This window comes from Stegostoma tigrinum, chromosome 4 (genome assembly GCF_030684315.1).
Source record: "Stegostoma tigrinum isolate sSteTig4 chromosome 4, sSteTig4.hap1, whole genome shotgun sequence".
Classification (NCBI taxonomy): Eukaryota; Metazoa; Chordata; class Chondrichthyes; order Orectolobiformes; family Stegostomatidae; genus Stegostoma; species Stegostoma tigrinum.
This window is the reverse complement of record NC_081357.1, coordinates 12,553,459-12,575,102: the sequence shown is the minus strand read 5'-3', so window position 1 is coordinate 12,575,102 and position 21,644 is coordinate 12,553,459. Positions and strand designations below refer to the sequence as shown.

Sequence of the window (21,644 nt, the reverse complement as noted above, 5' to 3'; positions counted from 1 at the left end):
TTGGGAAGAACCCATCCGGTTCACTAATTTCCTTTAGGGCAGGAAACTGCCATCCTGACCTGGCCTGGCCTAAATGTGACTCCAGATCCTCAGCAATGTGGTTGACTCTGAACAGCCCTCTGGGCAATAAATGCTTCTTAGCCAGTGATGCCCTCATCCTGTGAATGAATAAAGGAATCCCAGCCAATGGGGTTTACTGGTAAACAACTTCCAGATGTTTACACTAAACCATAAGCAGTGACATGCCGTGTGCCATAAGGTACTAGTGATACTGGTTGTCTAGATATCACTGTGAAACCTGTCTCATATACATGTAAATTTACATTGGAAGATGCATTTATGCATTGGATGGAGTGCACAGAGTGCGAATGCAGAGGTAGCACCAGGAGGCTGACTTTATGACATTTGGATATACTAACCCCGAGATGATTAGCTGCAAACTGCTCCTTACAGCAGCCAGTTTGTTTCCCACTCTGAACACAGCACTTCGACGGCTGAAAAGAAGCAAAAGAAACAAGACTTAATTGGTCGACACAGGAAACTGAAGATTTTATTTCCCAGAGAAATTACAGCACAGGAACAGGCCCTTCGCACCTGCACCAACACGCTGCCCATCACAACTAAAACCCCCCTCCCCTTCCGGGGACCCTATCCCTCGATTCCCATCCTATTTGTCAAGACGCCCTTTAAAAGTCACTACAGTATCTGCTTTCACTACCTCCTCCGGCAGCGAGTTCCAGGCACCCACCAACCTCTGTGTAAAAAACTTGCCTCGTACATCACTTTTAAACCTTGCCCCTCGCACCTCAAGCCCATGGACCCTGGTAACTGACTCTTCCACCCTGGGAAAAAGCTTTGGGCTGTCCACTCTGTCCATGCCTTTCATAATCCTGTAGACTTCTATCAGGTCAACCCCACCCCCCCACCAACATCCGTCATTCCAGTGAGGTCAACCCAAGTTTCTCCAACCTCTCCTCATAGCTATTGTCCTCCATACCAGGCAACATCCTGGTAAATCTTTTCTGTGCCCTCTCCAAAGCCGCCACCATCCATCTGGTAGTGTGGCGACCAGAATTGAATATACAATGTTCCAAATACGGCCTAACTAAGGCTCTATAAAGCTGCAACATTACCAGCCAAATTTTTAAACTCAACGTCCCAGCCAATGAAGGCAAGCATGCTGTACACCTTGTTGACTACCTTTGCCACCTGCATTGCCACTTTCAGTGAGCTGTGTACCTGTACACCCAGATCCCTCTGCCCATCAGTACTCTTAAGGAATCTGCCATTCACTGTACAAAATCAGATCACGACTTTTTTAACTGAGGGTGGAGTTTAAACTAGCTGGTCCAGAATTCCCAGCATGCTTGATTATGGCTGTTAGTGTCACGGCCATTTCTGCTATTGGCCACCTGATCCCACTATGATGTTGACCTGGCGTTTTCACAGCCCTTACCCTGGTAGATGTGTGGGAGAGGCACAGGTGATGCTTATCGACTTCCCAAGGTCCTACTGGATTAATGTAAGAAACAGGGGCAATAGCTGCTTGTCAGCTTTGGCTCCACTTCCCCACCACCTCCCAAACCTTTTTGTGTGACCGAAACTGTGTCTATTTTGTCGTTAAATATACTCAAACATGCACATTCACAAGCCTCTGGGTACGGGAATTCCAAAGATTCACTATCTCTGAAGAAATTCCATCTCATCTCAGTCCTTAATGATCTAGCCCTTATTCTGAAACTGTGCCCCATTGTCTTACATTCACTTTACAGGCCCTTCATAATCTTGATGGTTTCACTGACATGAGCCTTTCATCCTTCAAAGTCCCAATTTACCCACAGTAATCAGATTCTTATTGAACAAGCCTTGATCCCAGAGAGTCATCACATGAACCTTTACTGGTCTGCCTCCAGTGTCAGTCACTCCACAGCCTTGTAATATCACACAAAGAACAAAGAAAATTACAGCACAGGAATAGGCCCGTCTGCCCTCCAAGCCTGCGCCGATCCAGACCCTCTATCTAAACCTGCCGCCTGTTTTCCAAGGGTCTGTATCCCTTTGCTCTCTGCCCATTCATGTATCTGTCTAGATACATCTTAAATGACACTATCGTGCCCACCTCTACCACCTCCGCTGGCAACGCCTTCCAGGCACCCACCACCCTCTGTGTACAGAACTTTCCACGCATATCTCCCATAAACTTTCCTCCTTTCACTTTGAACTCATGACCCCTAGTAATTGAGTGCCCCACTCTGGGAAAAAGCTTCTTGCTATCCACCCTGTCTATACCCCTCATGATTTTGTAGACCTCAATCAGGTCCCCCCTACCTCAACCTCTGTCTTTCTAATGAAAATAATCCTAATCTACTCAACCTCCCTTCATAGCTAGCGCCCTCCATACCAGGCAACATCCTGGGGAAAATGGCAGTTCTTTGTATTCCAATTCCCTTGCAAGAAACCATGTTTCCTTGTTTTCAGCAGCAGCAATGTGAGCTAGAGCGCCGACGGGAAGGGAACGTTCTTTTTGTTTCTCTCCAGTCTTAAAATCATACCTCGTGCAGCAGACACTCCTGTTCTCAGCAGTGGGTGTGTGTGGAGAGAACGCAAGCCAGGAAGGAACTAATATATTCAGACTTTGGTTAAACCCGAAACATGTGTAGTGTCTCCCACCCATTCTCTACCTCTAACCAAAAAAAAAGGACTGTGCGGACAGTCGGTACGGTAAGGTTTTTTTTCATTCTTCTGGAGATGTAGAGTAGTGGTAATGGAATCTAGGGCAGCTGCCTTCTCTTCTTGCAGGATGTGGGAAGTAAGGGTCACTGCTGGTGTCCCTTCTGACTTCACCTGCAAGAAGTGCACCCAACTCCAGCTCCTCACAAACCGTGCCAGGGAGCTGGAGCTGGAGCTGGATGAACTCTGGATCATTCGGGAGGCTGAGGGGGTGATAGAGAGGAGTTACAAGGAGGTGGTCACACCCAAGGTACAGGGAAAAGGTAGCTGTCATGAAGGGGAAAGGGATAGGCAGACCGTGCAGGGATCCCCTGTGGCCATTCCCCTCAATAATGATACAGTTTTGGATACTGTTGGTGGGGTGGGGTTGGAGGAACAACATACAAGGAGAAGGCCATAGCAGACAGGTCTCTGGCACTGAGCCTGCCCCTGTGGCACAGAAGGGAAGTGTGGAGAATAGGAGACCAATTATACTGGGGGATTTGATAGTAAAAGGTGATTCTGTGGATGCAAACGAGATGAACGGAGGGTACGTTGCCTCCTGGGTGCCAGCGTCCGTGATGTCTCAGATCGTGTCTTCAAGATCCTTAAGGGGGAGGGTGAGCAACCAGCAGTCATGGTACACATCGATACCAATGACAAAGGGAGAAAAAGGACTGAGAACGTGAAAAATGAGTACAGGGAGTTAGGTTGGATGTTGAAGTCCGGGACAATCAGGGTAGTTATCTCTGGATTACTACCGGTGCCACATCATAACGAGGTAAGAAATAGGAAGAGAGTCCAGCTCAACACATGGCTATAGGGCTGGTGTAGGAGGGAGGGCTTCCATGATGTGGATAAATGGAGCACATTCTGGGGAAGGTGGGATCTGTTCAGTAAGGATGGGTTGTACCTGAACCGGAAGGGCACAATTATCCTGGGAGGGAGGTTTGCTCGAGCTGTACAGGATGGTTTAAACTAGATTGGCAGGGGTTGGGGAACCAGATTTATAATTCCGGGGATGAAGCATTCAGCCTTCCAACAGTCATAACAGGGAATGAGGTTGTTTATAAAGAAATGCAGCCAATAGAGAGTATTTGTGGACACAGGGATGTTCTGAGGTGTGTGTGCTTCAAATTTCAATGCTACAAGTTTCAGAAATAATGCAGATGAGCTTAGAGCAAGGGTGGGTAATTAGAACTACGATATTGTGGCAATTACAGAAACGTGGGTAACTCAGGGAGATTAATGGTTGTTGGAAGTTGCGGGATTGAGATGCTTTAAAAGAAATAGGGAGGGTGGTAAAAGAGGTGGGGGTGTGGCATTGCTAGTCAGGCCAGTTTAGCAGAGGCTGAAAGGCAGTTCGAGAATTATCTGTCTACAGAGTCAGTTTGGGTTGAGGTCAGGAACAAGAAAGGAACAGTCACTTTGTTGGGGTTTTCTTACAGACCCCCTAATAGTTGCAGAGAAGTGGAGGAGTGGATTGGAAGGCAGCTACTGGAAAGGTACAGAAGTCACAGGGTTGTTGTCATGGGTGACTTCAACTTTCCAAATATCAATTGGAAACTTTTTAGTTGCATTAGTTCCGATGGAGCGCATTTTGCCCAGTGCATTCAGGAAGGATTCCTGACACAGGATGTAGATGGACCAACATGAGGAGATGTCACTTTGGATTTGGTGCTTGGCAATGAACCGGGCCAAGTGTTAGACCTGTTGGTAGGAGAGCATTTTGGCAGTAGCGATCATAACGCTGTTACTTTTACAATAGTCATGGAAAAGGTTAGGTACAGACTGCAGGGTGTGGTTTATAATTGAGGGAAGGGTAATTATAATTCTGTTAAGGCAAGAACTGGGTAACATCAAATGGGAACAGATACTGCCAGGTAAGAGCACTATTGAAACGTGGAGATTGTTTAAGGAATGCATTCTGCGTGTGATCGATATGTTTGTTCCCAGCAGGCAGGGAAGATGTGGTCGAGTCAGGGAGCCTTGGTTCTCAGGAGAGGTCAAATGACTGGTTAAGAGGAAGAAGGATGCTTATGTAAGGTTTAGGAAACAAGGATTGGAAAAGGCTCCAGAGGGGTACAGGTTAGCCAGGAAGGAGCTGAAGAAAGGGCTTAGGAGAGCTATAAGGGGGCATGAGAAAACCTTGGCAGATAGGATCAAGGAAAACTCCAAGCCTTTTCACACATACGTGAGGAATAAGAGAATGACCATAGGAAGGGTAGGGATGATCAATGACTGTAAAGGGAATTTATGCATGGAGCCTAAAGATTCAGGAAAGATCCTCAAGGAATACTTTTCTTTGGTATTCACTACTGAGAGGGACCTAGTTGTAGGGGAGGACAGTGTGAAACAGGCTGGTCGGCTAGAGGGGGCTGATGTTAGTAAGTAAGTGCTGGGGATTTTGAGGAAGTTGAAGATAGATAAGTCTCCCAGGGAGTGATAGGATTTATCCAAGGATTCTTTGGGAAGCAAGGGAAGAGATTGTAGGGCCTTTGGCGATGATCTTTTCGTCCTCACTGTCCACGGGTGTAGTGCCGGAAGATTGGAAAGAGGCAAACGTCATTATATTGTTCAAAAAAGGGAATAGGGATAACCCCGGAAATTACAGGCCAGTTAGTCTTACGTCAGTGGTGGGCAAATTATTGGAAAGGGCTCTAAGAGATAGGATTTCTGATCACTTGAAAAGGCACAGTTTGATTCATGATAGTCAGCATGGATTTGTGAGGGGTAGACCATGCCTCACAAACCTTATTGAACTCTTTGAAGAGGTGACCAAGCACATGGATGAAGGTAGGGCAGTAGATGTGGTGTACATGGATTTAAGTAAGGCAGTTGGTAAGGTTCCCCATGGTAGGATTTTGCAGAAGGTAAGGAGGCATGGAATAGGGGGAAATGTGGCAGATAGGATTCAGAATTGGCTGACCCTTAAGCGACAAAGGGTGGTAGCGGATAGAAAATATTCAACATGGGGCTCTGTTACTAGTGGTGCACCACAAGGATCTGTTCTGGGTCCTCTTCTACTTGTGATTTTTGTAAATGATTTGGATGAAGGAGTGGAAGGGTGGATGGGTAAGTTCGCAGATGATATGACGGTGGATCAAGCTGTAGACAGTGCAGAGGGCTGTTAAAGGTTAAAAAGGGACATTGATAGGATGCAGAGCTGGGCTGAAAAGTGGCAGTTGGAGTATAACCCTGAAAAGTATGAGGTGATTCATTTTGGAAGGACGATCTTGAAAGCAGAACACAGGGTTAACAGAAAGATTCTTGGCAGTGTGGAGGAGCAGAGGGCTCTTGGGGTTGATGTTCACAGTTCCCTGAAAGCTGCCACCCAGGTGGATAGAGTTGTTAAGAAGGCGTATGGTTTGTTAGCTCTCATTAATTGAGGGGTTGAGTTCAAGAGCCATGAAGTTATGCTTCAGCTATACAAAGGCCTGGTTCAGCCACATCTGGAGTATTGTGCCCAGTTCTGTTCGCCTCATGACAGGAAAGATGTGGAAGTGTTGGAAAACATGCAGAGGAGATTAACCAGGATGTTGCCTGGAATGGAAGGAAGGTCTTACGAGGAAAGGTTGAGCGAACGAAGGCTTTTCTCTTTCGAACGACGAACGATGAGAGGTAACTCGATAGAGATGTACAAAATGATCAGAGGTATAGATAGAGTGGACAGCCAGAGACTTTTTCCACGGGTGGGGGTGACTATTACAAGTGGGGATAGTTTTAAAGTGAATGGAGATAGATCTTGGGGAGACATTGGAGGTAGGTTCTTTACTCAGAGAGTGAAATGCATTCCCGGATAGAGTAGTGGAGTCGGCCTTATTAGGGGCATTTAAGCAGCTATTAGATAGGCATATGGAAGATAGTATAAGGTAGGGGGGAGATTAGATACACCTTAGGTTTAGGGTAAAGGTTCAGCACGACATCGTGGGCCGAAGGACCTGTACTGTGCTGTGCTGTTCTGTGTTCTATGTTCTATGTTCTAAACACGAATAACCTATTTGCCCTCCTCATGCCCACCAGACCTGCATGCTAATTTGTTTTGTTCCTTGGCTGTTTGCAAGTTTCAGACTTTAAACAAAAAAATCTGTTTTCCTATCTATATGACCAAAGTGAATAGCCAGCCACCTCTCTATTTTATACTTCCTCTGTCATTTTCTTGCCAATTCACTTCATCTGTTTATATCTTTTGCTCTCCTCATTGCTTGCATTCCCAACTATCTGCAAACTTTAATGCATTACTCTCTATCTCTCTGTTTAAGTCATTGATCTGGGTTGTGAAAAACTGCCGTCCCAGCACTGATTATTGCAGCACTCCAATCATCATGGGCCAACTTCCAAATGTCACTTTTATCCTTACTGTCTACTTGTTGCCCATTAGCCAGTCCTCTATCCATGTTACTATTTCACCCCCAATCCCATAAGACTTGATTTGCTTACTAATGCTTTTAATGTTCTCACTTTATTGAATGCCTTGATTCATAAGAGAGATCTAAAGAGTTTTTTTTCTGAAGAAGGGTACTGGCCCGAAAGCTTTCCTGTTCCTCTGATGCTGCTTGGCCTGCTGTGTTCCTCCAGCTCCACACTGTATTGTCTCTGACTCCAGCATCTGCAGTTCTTGCCAGCTCTTAGTTTTATTCCTTGTCAGTTCAATAAGGTATTTTCCCAAGACATGATCAGGATAATTTTCTACAAACTCGCCTTCTAGATTACTTTGTCAATTTAATTGTTCATGTCTACTTGCCTTTGTTATAGCACTGATATTTACGTCTCTCCATAGATGCTACCAGACCTGTTGAGTTTAGAACATAGAGCATAAAAGAATACAGCGCAGAATGGGCCCTTCGGCCCTCGACGTTGCACCGACCTGTGAACTAACCTAAGCCCCTCCCCCTACACTATCCCATCATTATCGAGTTTCTCCAGCAATTATCCAGGCTTGTTTCAGATTCCCAGCAAATGCAGTATTTCGTTTTTATTTCTTGCTTAATGATCCGCGCAATGCTAAAATTAAAGTTCGGGGGCCTATAAACTATTCCCATCAGCATTTTATGACCCTTGCTACTCCTAATCTCTCCATACTTATTTCACTTTCTGACTCCCTGAGTCGAGATTACTTTGTTTCCTCATTTATTATCAAGGCCACTCATCCTCCTTCTCTATTTTGTCTGCCTCTTCAAGATGTTGTGTACCTCTGAGTAGCTACTTCCGAACCTTTGTCCCCTTGTAACCATGTCTCTGAATGGCAATTAGATTTGAAATACTTTTATCTATTACATTCTTATGACAGATATTACATGCATTCAGATCAAGTGATTTCAATTTTATGTTTTTATGACCATTTCCAGTTTATTCACTGATGGACGGTTACCTTTAATGCCTCATAAAACTCATATTTGCTGGTAGCTATATATGTTTTCACTGCCTTAACTTTCATTATTGATTTCTAAATGTCTGTCCCTGTGAACCCTTCTCCAAATCAGAGATAATGGGAACTGCAGATGCTGGAGAATTCCAAGATAATAAAATGTGAGGCTGGATGAACACAGCAGGCCAAGCAGCATCTCAGGAGCTCAAAAGCTGACGTTTCGGGCCTTCATCAGAGATGAAGGGTCTAGGCCCGAAACGTCAGCTTTTGTGCTCCTGAGATGCTGCTTGGCCTGCTGTGTTCATCCAGCCTCACATTTTATTATCTTGGCCTTCTCAAAATCAGTTGTTTTAAAGGCAATTTATTCTAGTCTGATTCTAATTGCTAGTGTACACTTCTGTTTGGGTGTTCTGTCCCTTACTATCATATTCTGATTATCATTACCCTGCATGATTACTTTGCCCTTATTCTGTCATTTTTCCAAACACCACTCTTGTGAACATTCACCCTGAATTATTCAGTTTAAATCCTTCACCACAACCCAGGTATGCGATACCCCAGAGAACTAGTGCCAGCAAGATGCGGTGAAGGCTGTCCCAACAGCACAATTCCCTCTTCCCCAGTATGCAAACCAGTGCTCGGGAATTCTAACCCATTCTTCCTTCTTCGAGCCACATATTCCCCCCTGAATTTATCTACCCTATACCATTTGGCTTGTAGCATGGGCAGTCATCCGCAGTCATAGAGTCAGAGAGTTATACACAATGTATATAGATTCTTTGGTCCAACCCGTCCATGTCAACCAGATATCTAGTCAACTGATCTAGTCCCATTTACCAGCACTGGCTCTCTGAATCCTTCCTATTCATACACCATTCCAGATGGCTTTTAAATGTTGTAATTGTACCCACCTCCACCACCTCTTCTGATAGCTTCCTCCATATAAGTATCACCCTTTGCATAAAATGTTGCCCCTTAGGCCCCTTTTAAACCTCTCCCCTCTTCTTAAACCCACGCCCACTAGTTTTGGACTCCCCCCCAACCTGGGAAAAAGACCTTGGCTATTCACCCTATCCAGACCCCTCATGATTTTATAAACTTCCGTAAGGTCACAGGGTCACTCCTCAGCCTCCAACTCTCCAGGGAAAAAGTCCCAGCCTATTTAGCCCCTCCCTGTAGCTCAAACCCTCCAACTCCTGCAACATTGGGACCGTTACAAGTTAAATAACACCTTTCCTGTAGCAGGGAGACTAGAATTGAGCGCAGTACTCCAAAAGTGGCCTAACCTATGTCCTGTACAGCCACGGCATGATGTTCCAACCCCTTAGACTCGATGCACTGACCAATAAAGGCAAACTTACCAAATGTATTCTTCACTACCTTGTCTACCTACAACATCACTTTCAAGGACCTATGCACCTGCACCCCTAGATCTCTTTGCTTGGCAACACGCTGCAGGATCTTACCATTAAGTGTATAAATCCTACCTTTCTAAAATGCAGCATCTCACATTTTTTCTAAATTAAACTCCATCTGCCATACCTTGGCCCATTGGCCCATCCGATCAGGTTTTCTGTTGTGCACTGAGGTAACCTTCACTGACCACGCCATCACCAGGTTTGTTGTCATCTGCAAACTTACAGCCTGTACCTCTTACGTCCACACCCAAATCACTTATAAAAGATTTAACATAATTTAACTGCTTCTTCATCTAGCCCTCAGCTGCTCATTGTCCCTCAGAAGAATCTCTTCCTTAGCCTTCCCTATGTCCTTGTTACCCACGGCAATAAGGACAACTGGCCGATTCCCCAACTACTCCAAATTTATCTCCGGTCTTGAGGAGATGTCCTTATCCTGCCCCTTGGGTCAAACAACACACTGCCCCTTTCGGTTTCCCTGAAACAAGCGCCTTCCGTTTTACACCAGCCAACTCAAAGAGCTCTCAGCATCACACCAACATGGTCAGTTTGCTCACCCTCCATGTAATCCCTGGTCTCGATCACGCACTGCCAGGATGATGAAACACTGGAAAAGTGCAAGAACGGAAGCCCCTTTGTTCCTGCTTTCTGTCCGTCACACCTTCCCGTCCCTGATCACTGACTAATTCTGATGGACCTAACCTGAGGCTTGTTACTGCCTCGTGCAACATAGCATAGTAGATGAAGTTGAGCATTTAGATTTCGGATTTAACATTTAAAGACAGTCACTTTTAGAGGTTTTTAGAATTGACAAGTAGCCAAAAAAATGGGAAAGGGTCCATTTTTGTGCTACTCCTCTAATGAATTGAAGACGCTGACAAACTGAATTATGAGTGAAAAGCTATCAATTAATGATGAATTAGAAGAAGTGCTCTAATTATACAATAATTAAACAGTAGGTAATTATTAATCGATATTGAATAAAGGCGTGATCAGAGATAATGGGAACTGCAAATGCTGGCGAATCCGAGATAACAAAGTGTGGAGCTGGATGAACACAGCAGGCCAAGCAGCATCTCAGGAGCACAAAAGCTGATGTTTCAGGCCTAGACCCTTCATCAGAGTGTATCAGATGCTCTCTGGTAAAGGGTCTAGCCCTGAAACGTCAGCTTTTGTGCTCCTAAGGTGCTGCTGGGCCTGCTGTGTTCATCCAGCTTCACACTTTGTTATATTGAATAAAGGCTTTTATTTTTATTAAATTGAATAGCTACATCTTATTAACCTTTTTTTTAATGGAGCTTGTCCACACCCTAAGAAAGGAAAAGAACAATGTACCTTCACTTTCTTCTGAGCTAACACTGTCCTTGCATTAAGAAACATGATGCTTTGACAAAAGAGAGACTGTCCATTCGAAAGCTGGGGTAGCCAACTTAAAAGATTTCATGTTTAAAGCAAGTTACACAATGGAAAGATCCATTTGATTAATCATTCGACACGTTATTCGCAGATTACATTGCAACAGCAAATTTTTAATTAAGGGAAGTTAATCTCAAAGGAGCTGCAAACTAAAGATTCTGCGTACTGTGATTGTCAAGAGTTCTCCAGACAATCTGGGAGCAGTGAGGCAAGGCCTGCATCAGGATAGTAAAATGTAGGGTATGCAGGATAGACTGATCTTAGTAGGATAACAGATCGGCACAAAATTGCGGGCCGAAGGCCCTGTGCTATGTTGTGCTGTTCTATGTTCCATCAGGGTGAGAAGCTCAAACCAATCTTAAACACGAATGTGCATCATCAAGGAAAGTTAGTCAGGGATCTTCTGTCAGAATGAAAAATCCGAGGTGCTCGTCTCGAGTGAGGACGTTGTCTTAATTTGAGATGGATTTAAGATCCATTTTCACATCTGCCTTGTGTTTCTGACAAATAAAACTTATTGTCTTTAGTTATTTCAGCAACCTTATTTTACTGGCTCATACTTAACATAAGGATATTATCCAGAGTCCAAGAGTTTCCTGATGCTATATCTCAGTTGAACGTGAAACATCTGAACTATTTATCTTGATGGGGAACATTTGCCACTTCTAATTGGCCGAGCTCAATGAAGTTGAACTGATCCCATCTAGGCTTCTGAAACTTTGACTGTCTATGATGCACCTGTATCTCAGAATCCAGCTCATCAAATTGGAGCAAAGTTCCTCAAATTCCACTTACCACAGACGATGTTATTGTGAATCACACTGTTATCCACTGATTCCTGTATACTACAGCCTCAAGACAGCAACCCTGCCACCCTTATTGTGTTTTTTTGATATTTATACTATTTATTTTATTGATTAATACTACTTAGCTTTCAAATATAGAAGTATCCCACAATAATGATTTTATAGTCATATTAAAGTAGTTAAGCTAAAGTTTAATACAATCTTTACACTACACCGGCTAAGCAAGCTATGGACTGGTGTAGATTTAGTGTAGTTTTGGTAGAACAGACCTGATGGGCCAAAGTGTCTCTTCTGTACTATGATTCTATGAAACCTAGACCGGTCAGTGATGTGGCTGCATTTCCCCTTTCACATTCACGTGGTTTTGTGCTTCGTGTTTTGGCTGCACAGCCTCACTGCGCAGAAAGCTGCCAGGAAAATGTACTCACAGCAATTTGAATTCCCTTACTTTAGCAAAGGTGCTTAAGCCCTCGAGGATGGCTCTGTACCCTGTACATCGACACAGGTTTCCTGTAAGCACACAAGAACAGGCAAATTATCTGAGTGATTTCCATCTGATTGACAACACGTGTGGCAGAGGCCAAAATAATGAACCATAAACGCACGATTGTGACGAATGTCACGTCCAACATTGCAAACCTGTACTTCTAGATATGCCTTTCCCAACCTCAGGGCTTCTCAAGGGCTGCTTAGCCACAGAAACACTGTTGAAACATGGCCACAGTTATAATATTGACAATGTGATGTTCACAGCAAGTCATCAGAGAGAGGCATTCAGTAATAGGCTGGTTGAGGCATCAGGTTTTGAGTTGTTTGATGTGTGAGGCATGGCTGTAAGGGGATTAAGGAATGAATTTTTCATCGTTGAATTCACTAGAATGTTCCAAGAGTTTTGCAGGCCCTACGTTTCCTTATCATTATCCCATCCGCAGCCAAATTTTATTATAAGATAAATCTCTAATCTACTGTGCTCCCTGTGACAGCCTCACTCTGGAGTGAATTGCATCTAAGGGTCAGCTCCACCAGTGGTAACCCCATCTGCAGTTCATAGTTTCTTCAAACACAGGTTCCCCTGCTGCATAAGACAGTGAATTATCCCTTTTGTATTGATGGCATCCACCCAGTGTAATTGACCTTGCATGAGCCTGGTGGGCTATTCTACCAAATGTGGCATCACAGGTCTATTTCCAGCCATGGGGGTGATGTTGTGGGGGTGGATGGGTAGCGGAAGGGGAGAGAGTGAAATAATAAGAGCGAGTGAGGACCACCTTTTCCAGAGTTCTATGAATGTTCCCTCTGAGCCTTACGGGGCTCTGGGTAGCATCAGCACGAGTGAGCATATCAACCCACCAGCATCTGTGCCCAGAGCATCATCCTCCGCCATTTCCACCACCTACAATCCGAACCCCTCAGCCAAAGAGAGATTTCCCTCCCCACCTCTGTTTGCCTTTCATAGGGACCACTCACTCTGCAACTCCCTTGTCTGGCCCCACATTCCCTGCTATCCCCACCACCCCAGACACTTTCCCTGCAACTGCAGGGGGTGCCATGCCCACCCCTGCACCTCCCCCCTTACCCCCAATCAAGGCCCAAAGCAAACTTTCCTTTTCAGACAGGGGGTTCACCTGTATATCCTCCAACCTGATCTACTGTATCTGTTGCTCCTGATGTAGTCTACTCTACATCAATGAGACCAAATGCAGAGTCAGTGACTGATTCACAGATTATCTGCACTCTGCGCGCAATAATCAACAACACCTTCCTGTTGCTCACCATTTTAACTTCCCCTCTCTGGGGGACATGTCCATCCTGGGCCTCCTCCAGTGCCACAATGACACCACACGCAAACTGGAGGAGCAGCAGCTCATCTTCCGCCTCGGGACCCTACACCCCGATGAACTGAATATAGAATTCACCAGTTTTAAAATCTCCCCACACCCCTGGCCTCAGCCCATATCCAACCCTCCCTCTCATACCTGCTTGCTTGACCTGACACAACCTGTCCACCCAACCTTCCCATTGACCAATCCCTACTACTCCTGCCTGCGCCCCTCCATTGCCATCCCACTTACCTTCCCCGGCCCCCAACCTTACTCTCTCTGTTTCCCAATTCTCTTCCCCCTTCCCAGTCCTGAGGAAGGGTCCCAATCTGAAATGTCAACTTTCCTGCCCCTCTGATGGTGCCTGGCCTGCTATGTTCCTCCAGCTCCACACTATGTTATCTCTGACTACAGCATCGGCAGTTCTTACTATTTCCAAGTGACCATGAAACTGTTAGCTTGTTATTAAGAGCCCAATTGCTTCATTCACATCCTTTAGAATCCCTACAGTACAGAAGCAGGTCATTTGAGCATCCCACCAGACCACTCCTTCCTCGTAACCCCACATTTACCACCGCTAACCCACCTAGCCTGCACATCCCTGAACACTTTGGGACAATTTAGCATGGTCAAACCACTAACCTGTGCACCTTTGGACTTTGGGAGGAAACCGGAGCACCCAGAGGAGACCCATGTAGGTACAGAGAGAACGTGTAAACACCACACGGTCACCCAAGGGAGGAATTGAACCCGGGCCCCTGGCGCTGTTAGGCAGCAGTGCTAACATCTAAGCCACTGTGCTGCCTAAGAAAGAGCGATAGCCCAAGTGGCCCCTATGTGAGAATAGCCTCCCTCCCCAATGTGGTTGATTAGCCTTTTCATAGCTCCAGATTTGTTCAGTTGTATGATGGCAGTCGGTGACAAGTGATATTCCACTAGGGTCAGTGTTGGGAACCATAACTTTTCACTTTATACATTAATGATCTCGATGAAGGAACTCTGGGCATTCTGGCTAAGTTTGCAGATGATACAAAGATAGGTGGAGAGACTGGTAGTATTGAGGAGGTGGGGAGGTTGCAGAATGATTTGGACAGGTTAGAAGAGTTGGCAAAGAAGGGGCAGATGGAGTACAATGTGGGAAAGTGTGAGGTCATGCACTTTGGTAAGAAGAATAGAAGCATGGACTGTTTTCTAAATGGGGAGAAAATTCAGAAATGTGACGTGCAAAGAGACTTGGGAGTTCTAGTCCAGGATTCCCTCAAGGTAAATTTGCGGGTTGAGTCAGTAGTCAGGAAGGCAAATGTAATTTTTGCATTTATTTTGAGACGACTTGAATATAGAACCAGGGATGTAATATTGAGGCTTTATAAGGTTCTGGTTAGGCCACATTTGGAGTATTGTGTGCAGTTTAGGGCCCCATATCTCAGGAAGAATTTACTGGCGCTGAAGCAGATTTAGAGGAGGTTCACAAGAATGGTCCTAGGAGTGAAAAGCTTAACATATGAGGAACATTTGAGGGCTCTGGGACTATACTCATTGGAGTTTAGAAGGATGAGAGGTGATCTAATTGAAACTTATAGAATACTGAATGGCCTGGATAGAATGAATGTTGGGAAGATGCTCCCATTGGTAGGAGAGACTAGGACCCGAGGGCACAGCCTTAGAGTAAAGGGAAGGCCTTTTAAAACAGATATAAGGAGAAACTTCTTCAGCCAGAGTGCGGTGAATCTATGGAATTCACTGCCACAGAAGGCTGTGGAGGCCAGGTCATTTAAGACAGAGATAGATAGGCTCTTCTTTATCAAGGGGATCAAAGGTTATGGAGAGAAAGCAGGAGTGCGGTTGAGGAACTTATCAGCTACAATTGAATGGTGGAGAAAACTCGATGGGCCGAATGGGGTAATTTATGCTCCTATGCCTTATGATGGTCAATAGATGCCATCTTCACCAAAGATGCTCACATCCAAAGTAGGAATATTGAAAAATTCTTCTGAATGTGGCAGATCTCTTGGGCCCTGTGACAGGTTGTGGCTTGAAAGAGGAATTTAAAGGGATTGGGCTTGAAAAGTTTTCCTTTGTCACATTTATGTTTGACTTGCTGTTGAGGAAGAATACAGCTGTCGGACTGGCACATTGACTGGCTGGCTGATGACAGATTCCATGTGACTAAAGGGTCACAAGTATCCTGTTACCATAAACTAAACAAGGGAAGGATATCTTGCAACTTGAAATTTCCCATGCTTTTATCCCATACATCTCCTCTCTATCTCTGGGTGTACCTATAAAGAACTGTTTACTTTTTGATATACAATGTAAAGTAATCCCCTCTCACTGCCTTCCAGGGCTAAACTTTCTTAGATTACTATATGAAATTAAGTTTGCGGCATCACCATTTTAACTTCTCCTCTGTTAGAACTAGGGTAAAGGAAGAATCATTTCATCAGAGATAATGGGAACTGCAGATGCTGGAGAATCCGAGATAACAAAGTGTGAGGCTGGATGAACACAGCAGGCCCAGCAGCATCTGAGGAGCACAAAAGCTGACATTTCGGGCTGAGACCCTTCATCGAAAAAAAAGCCAGCTTTTGTGGTCCAAAGATGCTGCTTGGCCTGCTGTGTTCATCGAGCTCCACACTTTGTTATCTCGAAGAATCATTTCATGTCCATTTGTTATTGTCAAGATATCAACTCTAAGGAAGGGGGAGCACCATTGCTGTTTCCTCACTTAATCAGATTTCTCGACCTTCGATTAAAGGGTTCTAACTCCAGTTTACCATGCGTCGACCTTCCTCATAAATCTTTATCACAAACTTCACCATTGTCAAGACACCAAATTCCCAGCTAATGATTATTGAACACCATTCACGATTCCCGAAGGCAAATGCCTGTCTTTTAGTAAGACTAGATACGCAATACCTGTGTCTTATGCGTATCAGTCTTACAATTCGAGAGTTTTGAAGCAAGAGAAATAACCTAGGATCACAATTTCCTCTGCTGTCTCTATGGTCTTGGCTCAGGAATTCCCCTGTTGGCTTCTGAACCCATCCATCGGGCTCAGGTCAAAGTCAGAAGCCCATGCTGTGTTTGCACAGCGATCCCTCAAAGTGATTTCCCTCAGAGTAAACAACTGATGGTCCAAGTGCGAGCATGCAATCCAATCAAGGATGACTGTCAAGCTCTCAAGGATGGAATGCCATATGGTAGCCCTCCAGACAGGAAACATCAACTGGTTGCAGTGGCACTTCAAAAATGGACATGTCTTTGCTCCACTTAAAGGACAGATTCAGTGGCCCACCTGTCACCAGTTGGGGATAGGGGTGAGGCTGCCTCACAAGGTAGCCTGTAGCTACTACTATACCCAGGCAAGCAGAGAAAGCTACTTGGCATTCTGCCATTCAAATCTTCTCACAGAGTGAGAATGACCACAATATGGAGTAGCTGTAAATCTCTTTATGAGTTGTTATGGTCTGTTCAACTGTCATATTCCAAATATCTTTTTAATCTTGAAGCTTAAAAAAAATTAACCTAACAGTAGCTATAGGTGTCTGGTTAACAGCTCCCCTGAACAGCTTTGTTGTACAGGCCAGCTGGAGTAGCATTTTATGAAGCAACTGAAACAGGGTTATGTGTTGATATTTCCTAACCGATGATTCATTACAACCGCCTTCCCCTCCCCCATCCCTGAAGAAGGGTCAGGGCCTGAAGCATCAGCTTTCCTGCTCCTCTGATGCTGCTTGGCCTGCTGTGTTCATCCAGCTCTACACTTTGTTATCTTAGATTCACCAGCATGGGCAGTTCCTACTTTCTCTCTCCATTACAAATGTCTGGCTTAATTTCAAAAGCTACAACAGTCTCAGCTGGGGGCTCAGAGTTCACATTTTGATTTTTATTGATATTCAATGTGAGTTAACACACACAGGATTCATAATCTCTGACCTACTCTGAAAGACACTATATTTTACATGGCCAGTCCAGCTCAGTTTCACGTCAATGGCAAACTCTAGGCAGTTGATAGTGGGGACAGGGGGTTTCAGTGGATAGTTATTCCATGGAAATGCAAGAAGTGATGGTCAGACTCTCTCTTGTTAGAGACAGTGCAGTCTTAGCACCGTGTAGTGTACATGTTACTTGTCAGGCCAAGCCTGGAATCGAGTCTGGTCTTCCTGCCCAAGGACATAGGTGGCTTCAGTCTCTGAGGAGTCGCGAATGGTGCTGAACATTGTGTAACCATCAGCAACCAACTCCACTTCTGACCTAATGATGGAGGGGAAGGTCATTGGCGAAGGTCGAGCCGAAGACACTGCCCTAAGGCCCTAAGATTACATGGAACAGTCCCTCTTCTGCACCTACACAGGGCCCAAACCCCACCTCTTCCTCCGTTACATTGATGACTGTATCGGCACCGTCTCTTGCTCCCCAGAGGAGCTCAAACAGTTCATCCACTTCACCAACACCTTCCACCCCAACCTTCAGTTCACCTGGGCCATCTCCAACACATCCCTCAACTTCCTGGACCTCTCAGTCTCCATCTCAGGTAACCAGCTTGTAACTGATGTCCATTTCAAGCCCACCGACTCCCACAGCTACCTAGAATACACCTCCTCCCACCCACCCTCCTGCAAAAATTCCATCCCCTATTCCCAATTCCTCCGCCTCCGCCGCATCTGCTCCCACGATGAGGCATTCCACTCCCGCACATCCCAGATGTCCAAGTTCTTCAAGGACCGCAACTTTCCCCCTGCAGTGGTCGAGAACGCCCTTGACTGCGTCTCCCACATTTCCCGCAACACATCCCTCACACCCCGCCCCCGCCACAACCGCCCCAAGTGGATCCCCCTCATTCTCACAAACCACCCCACCAACCTCCGGATACAACGCATCATCCTCCGACACTTCCGCCATCTACAATCCGACCCCACCACCCAAGACATTTTTCCATCCCCACCCTTGTCTGCCTTCCGAAGAGACCAATCTCTCCGTGACTCCCTCGTTCGCTCCACACTCCCCTCTAACCCCACAACACCCAGGACCTTCGCCTGCAACCGCAGGAAGTGCTACACTTGCCCCCAGACCTCCTCCCTCACTGCCATGCTAGGCCCCAAGATGACTTTCCATATTAAGCAGATGTTCACCTGCACATCTGCCAATGTGGTATACTGTATCCATTGTACCCGGTGTGGCTTCCTCTACATTGGGGAAGCCAAGCGGAGGCTTGGGGACTGCTTTGCAAAACACCTCTGCTCGGTTCGCCACAAACAACTACACCTCCCAGTCGCGAACCATTTTAACTCCCCCTCCCATTCCTCAGACGACATGTCCATCATGGGCCTCCTGCGATAGGGTTAGTTCGTCCCCTTCCCCCCACTGCATCCCAAAACCAGCCCAGCCTGTCTCCGCCTCGATAATTACAAAGTGATGGTAAGCGTTGAGCATGATGAATATGTTTAACGCTGACACCTTCCTGGGTGTCTACCAGTCACTTCGGGATTTGACAGGGCTGAGTTCTCCTTGTACCAAATGAGGGGCAAAACCTCACCTGGGCATACTTTACAATGGCAAAGTTAACAACTTTGTTAACTAACCTGTTCTTCCTCTCACCCATCCCTTCCTCCCACCTCAAGCCTGACCTCCATTTCCTACCTACTAACCTCATCCCACCTCCTTGACCTGTCCGTCTTCCCTGGACTGACCTATCCCCTCCCTACCTCCCCACCTATACTCTTCTCTCCACCTATCTTCTTTTCTCTCCATCTTCGGTGCGCCTCCCCCTCTCTCCCTATTTATTCCAGAACCCTCACCCCATCCCCCTCTCTGATGAAGGGTCTAGGCCCGAAACGTCAGCTTTTGTGCTCCTGAGATGCTGCTTGGCCTGCTGTGTTCATCCAGCTTCATACTTTGTTACCTAAGGAACACCTGCAGGGTTGTCCTGGAGCTGAGGTGATTAATCTCTAAAAACCACAACCATCTTCCTACGTGCCAGCTTTGACTGCCAACCGGCAGCAAGACAGTGTTGCAAGGCCTCGTTGGTGACGTACTCAATCAAATGCTGATTTGATGTCAAACGTACTCGCCTCTGAAATTCAGCTCTTTTGTACAATCTTGGACCAAGCCTCTAATGAAGTTAGGAGCTAGGTGGCAATGACAAGACCCAAACTGACCATCAGTGAGCATGTTCTTGCTAAGTAGTGCAATAGCAATAACGCTTACCATCACTTTGTAATTATCGAGAGCAGACGGTAATTGGCCAGGTTGGATGTGTCCTATTGTTGATGATCGGACGTTTTAGGAAATTTTCCACATTGCTGTGTAGACATCAGAGTTGCAGCTGTACTGCAACAGCTTAGCTAGGGTTCTCGCTCAAACCTGGAGAGCATGTCTTCAGGGCTATTGCCACAATGTTGTCAGGGCTATGGGCCCACATATAGCCAGCGCCTTTCATCTCTTTTCAATCTTACATGGTGGGAATTGGAATTGCTGAAGACTGGCATCTGTGATGCTGGGGATCGCAAGACGAGTTCGAGATGGATCACCCTTTGGGCACTTCCAGCCGAAGGTTGTTGCAATTGCTCCTTATCTTTTGCACTGATGTGGGCTGGGGCTGTCCACTTCATTGCCAATGGAGATGTCTTGTGCAGCCTTTTCCTCCAGTGAGTTATTTAATTGCCCAGATTAACACAATGAGAGGTACAAAGATGAATATGTTTAATCCTGTAAGAGAGTAACCACTGAAGGAGATTTAAAAACCTTGAGGCTTTCATGAGAGGGAGTTTTGTTACAATCAATTCTGTGCTGAGGGCTGGATTTGATGTTGTTTCAGCATTGTTCTGGAAATCTAACCGTACCAGATACTGGGTAAGATCGTAGGAACTGCAGATGCTGGAGAATCTGAAATCTGAAATTCTGAAGAAGGCTGTAGGCCCGAAACGTCAGCCTTCCTGCTCCCCTGATGCAGCTTGGCCTGCTGTGTTCATCCAGCTCCACACCTTGTTATCTCGGATACAGGGTGAGTTGACATTATATTGACATGGCAACGTGGGGAGCCGTGGGGGAGATGGAGAGGCAGAGGTTGGATTTGAGCTGCTTTGGGACACGGAGGGCAAAGGGGTGTGGGGTGGACAATTTAGCAGAGAGGACAAAAGAGCCTAGAGTCTTCTACAAGGACTTGAATGAAGTCCCTGAGAGCTATAGCAGCTCCTCTAACCTGCCTGCCTTGGCACCAACCTTCCTGGGTGTCTACCAGTCACTTCGGGATTTGACAGGGCTGAGTTCTCCTTGTACCAACTGAGGGGCAAAACCTCACCTGGGCATACTTTACAATGGCAAAGTTAACAAATGTCCTGGTTAGAGTTAGCCAACTGAGTAAGCAAACCCTGGACCAGAGGTAATGAAGGAAGCCATTCGTCCCATCAAGACTGTTCCAAAAGCTATTCCTGTGTCAGTGTCTTCACTTTAATCTCCTTTCTGTCTCTTGCACAGCTAACTGTGCGAGTCAGGATCACCCCTTTCACGCTGCCCCCGCGCCCCCCCAACTGCTGGTGAATTCCCATGAGCTTACTTTACCTTGGAGGGTATCTTCAATCTCTGCCATTGTGGGATCTGGATTGTTCCGTAATAAGGTGTACACAGACATGACAATCCCGGGGGTGCAGAATCCACACTGGGAGCCATGGGATTTGGCTATCCGTTCCTGGTGAAGCAAAGCAATGAAAGGACAGAATTGACAGCGTGCAAAGTTGACCTGCCATGGGAGGTTCGTGGCAAGGGTGGGTTTAGGATACCCCTGTGCAGAGAAGCACACATCTACATGGGCTTGATAGAGTGAATGCGCTGGCTTCCACTGATTTTGCCAAGGTTGTAAAGAGGAAAATGAAACTGGTTGGGCTTTGTGGGCACACACAGACACTCGTTCACTGACGAAGGTGAATATTGACACTCCCATCACTCATTATGCAGTCAGATATATGGAGCATCAACAAATCATAATTGCTAGAGAGACGACTAACATTTTACCTATTGCTGAGCACTTGTAATGTTCTACACTTGTCGCTATCACCAACCATGTGCATAAACATTACCAACAATACTTGAGATCTGTATACCAGCCATG

The 21,644-nt window shown here is 45.8% G+C and overlaps 1 protein-coding gene across 2 annotated transcripts in view; it reads right to left on the bottom strand.

Moving 5' to 3' along the window:
* Positions 1–21,644, bottom strand: part of xdh (xanthine dehydrogenase) — a 130,288-nt gene that overhangs the window by 76,806 nt on the left and 31,838 nt on the right. For both annotated transcript variants that reach the window (XM_059645162.1, XM_059645163.1), the window contains exons 6-8: positions 21,098–21,224; positions 12,166–12,227; positions 420–494 (exon numbers count right to left, since the gene is read on the bottom strand). In XM_059645162.1, coding sequence (XP_059501145.1) covers positions 420–494; positions 12,166–12,227; positions 21,098–21,224 — 264 coding nt within the window. The remainder of the gene's footprint in view (positions 1–419; positions 495–12,165; positions 12,228–21,097; positions 21,225–21,644) is intronic.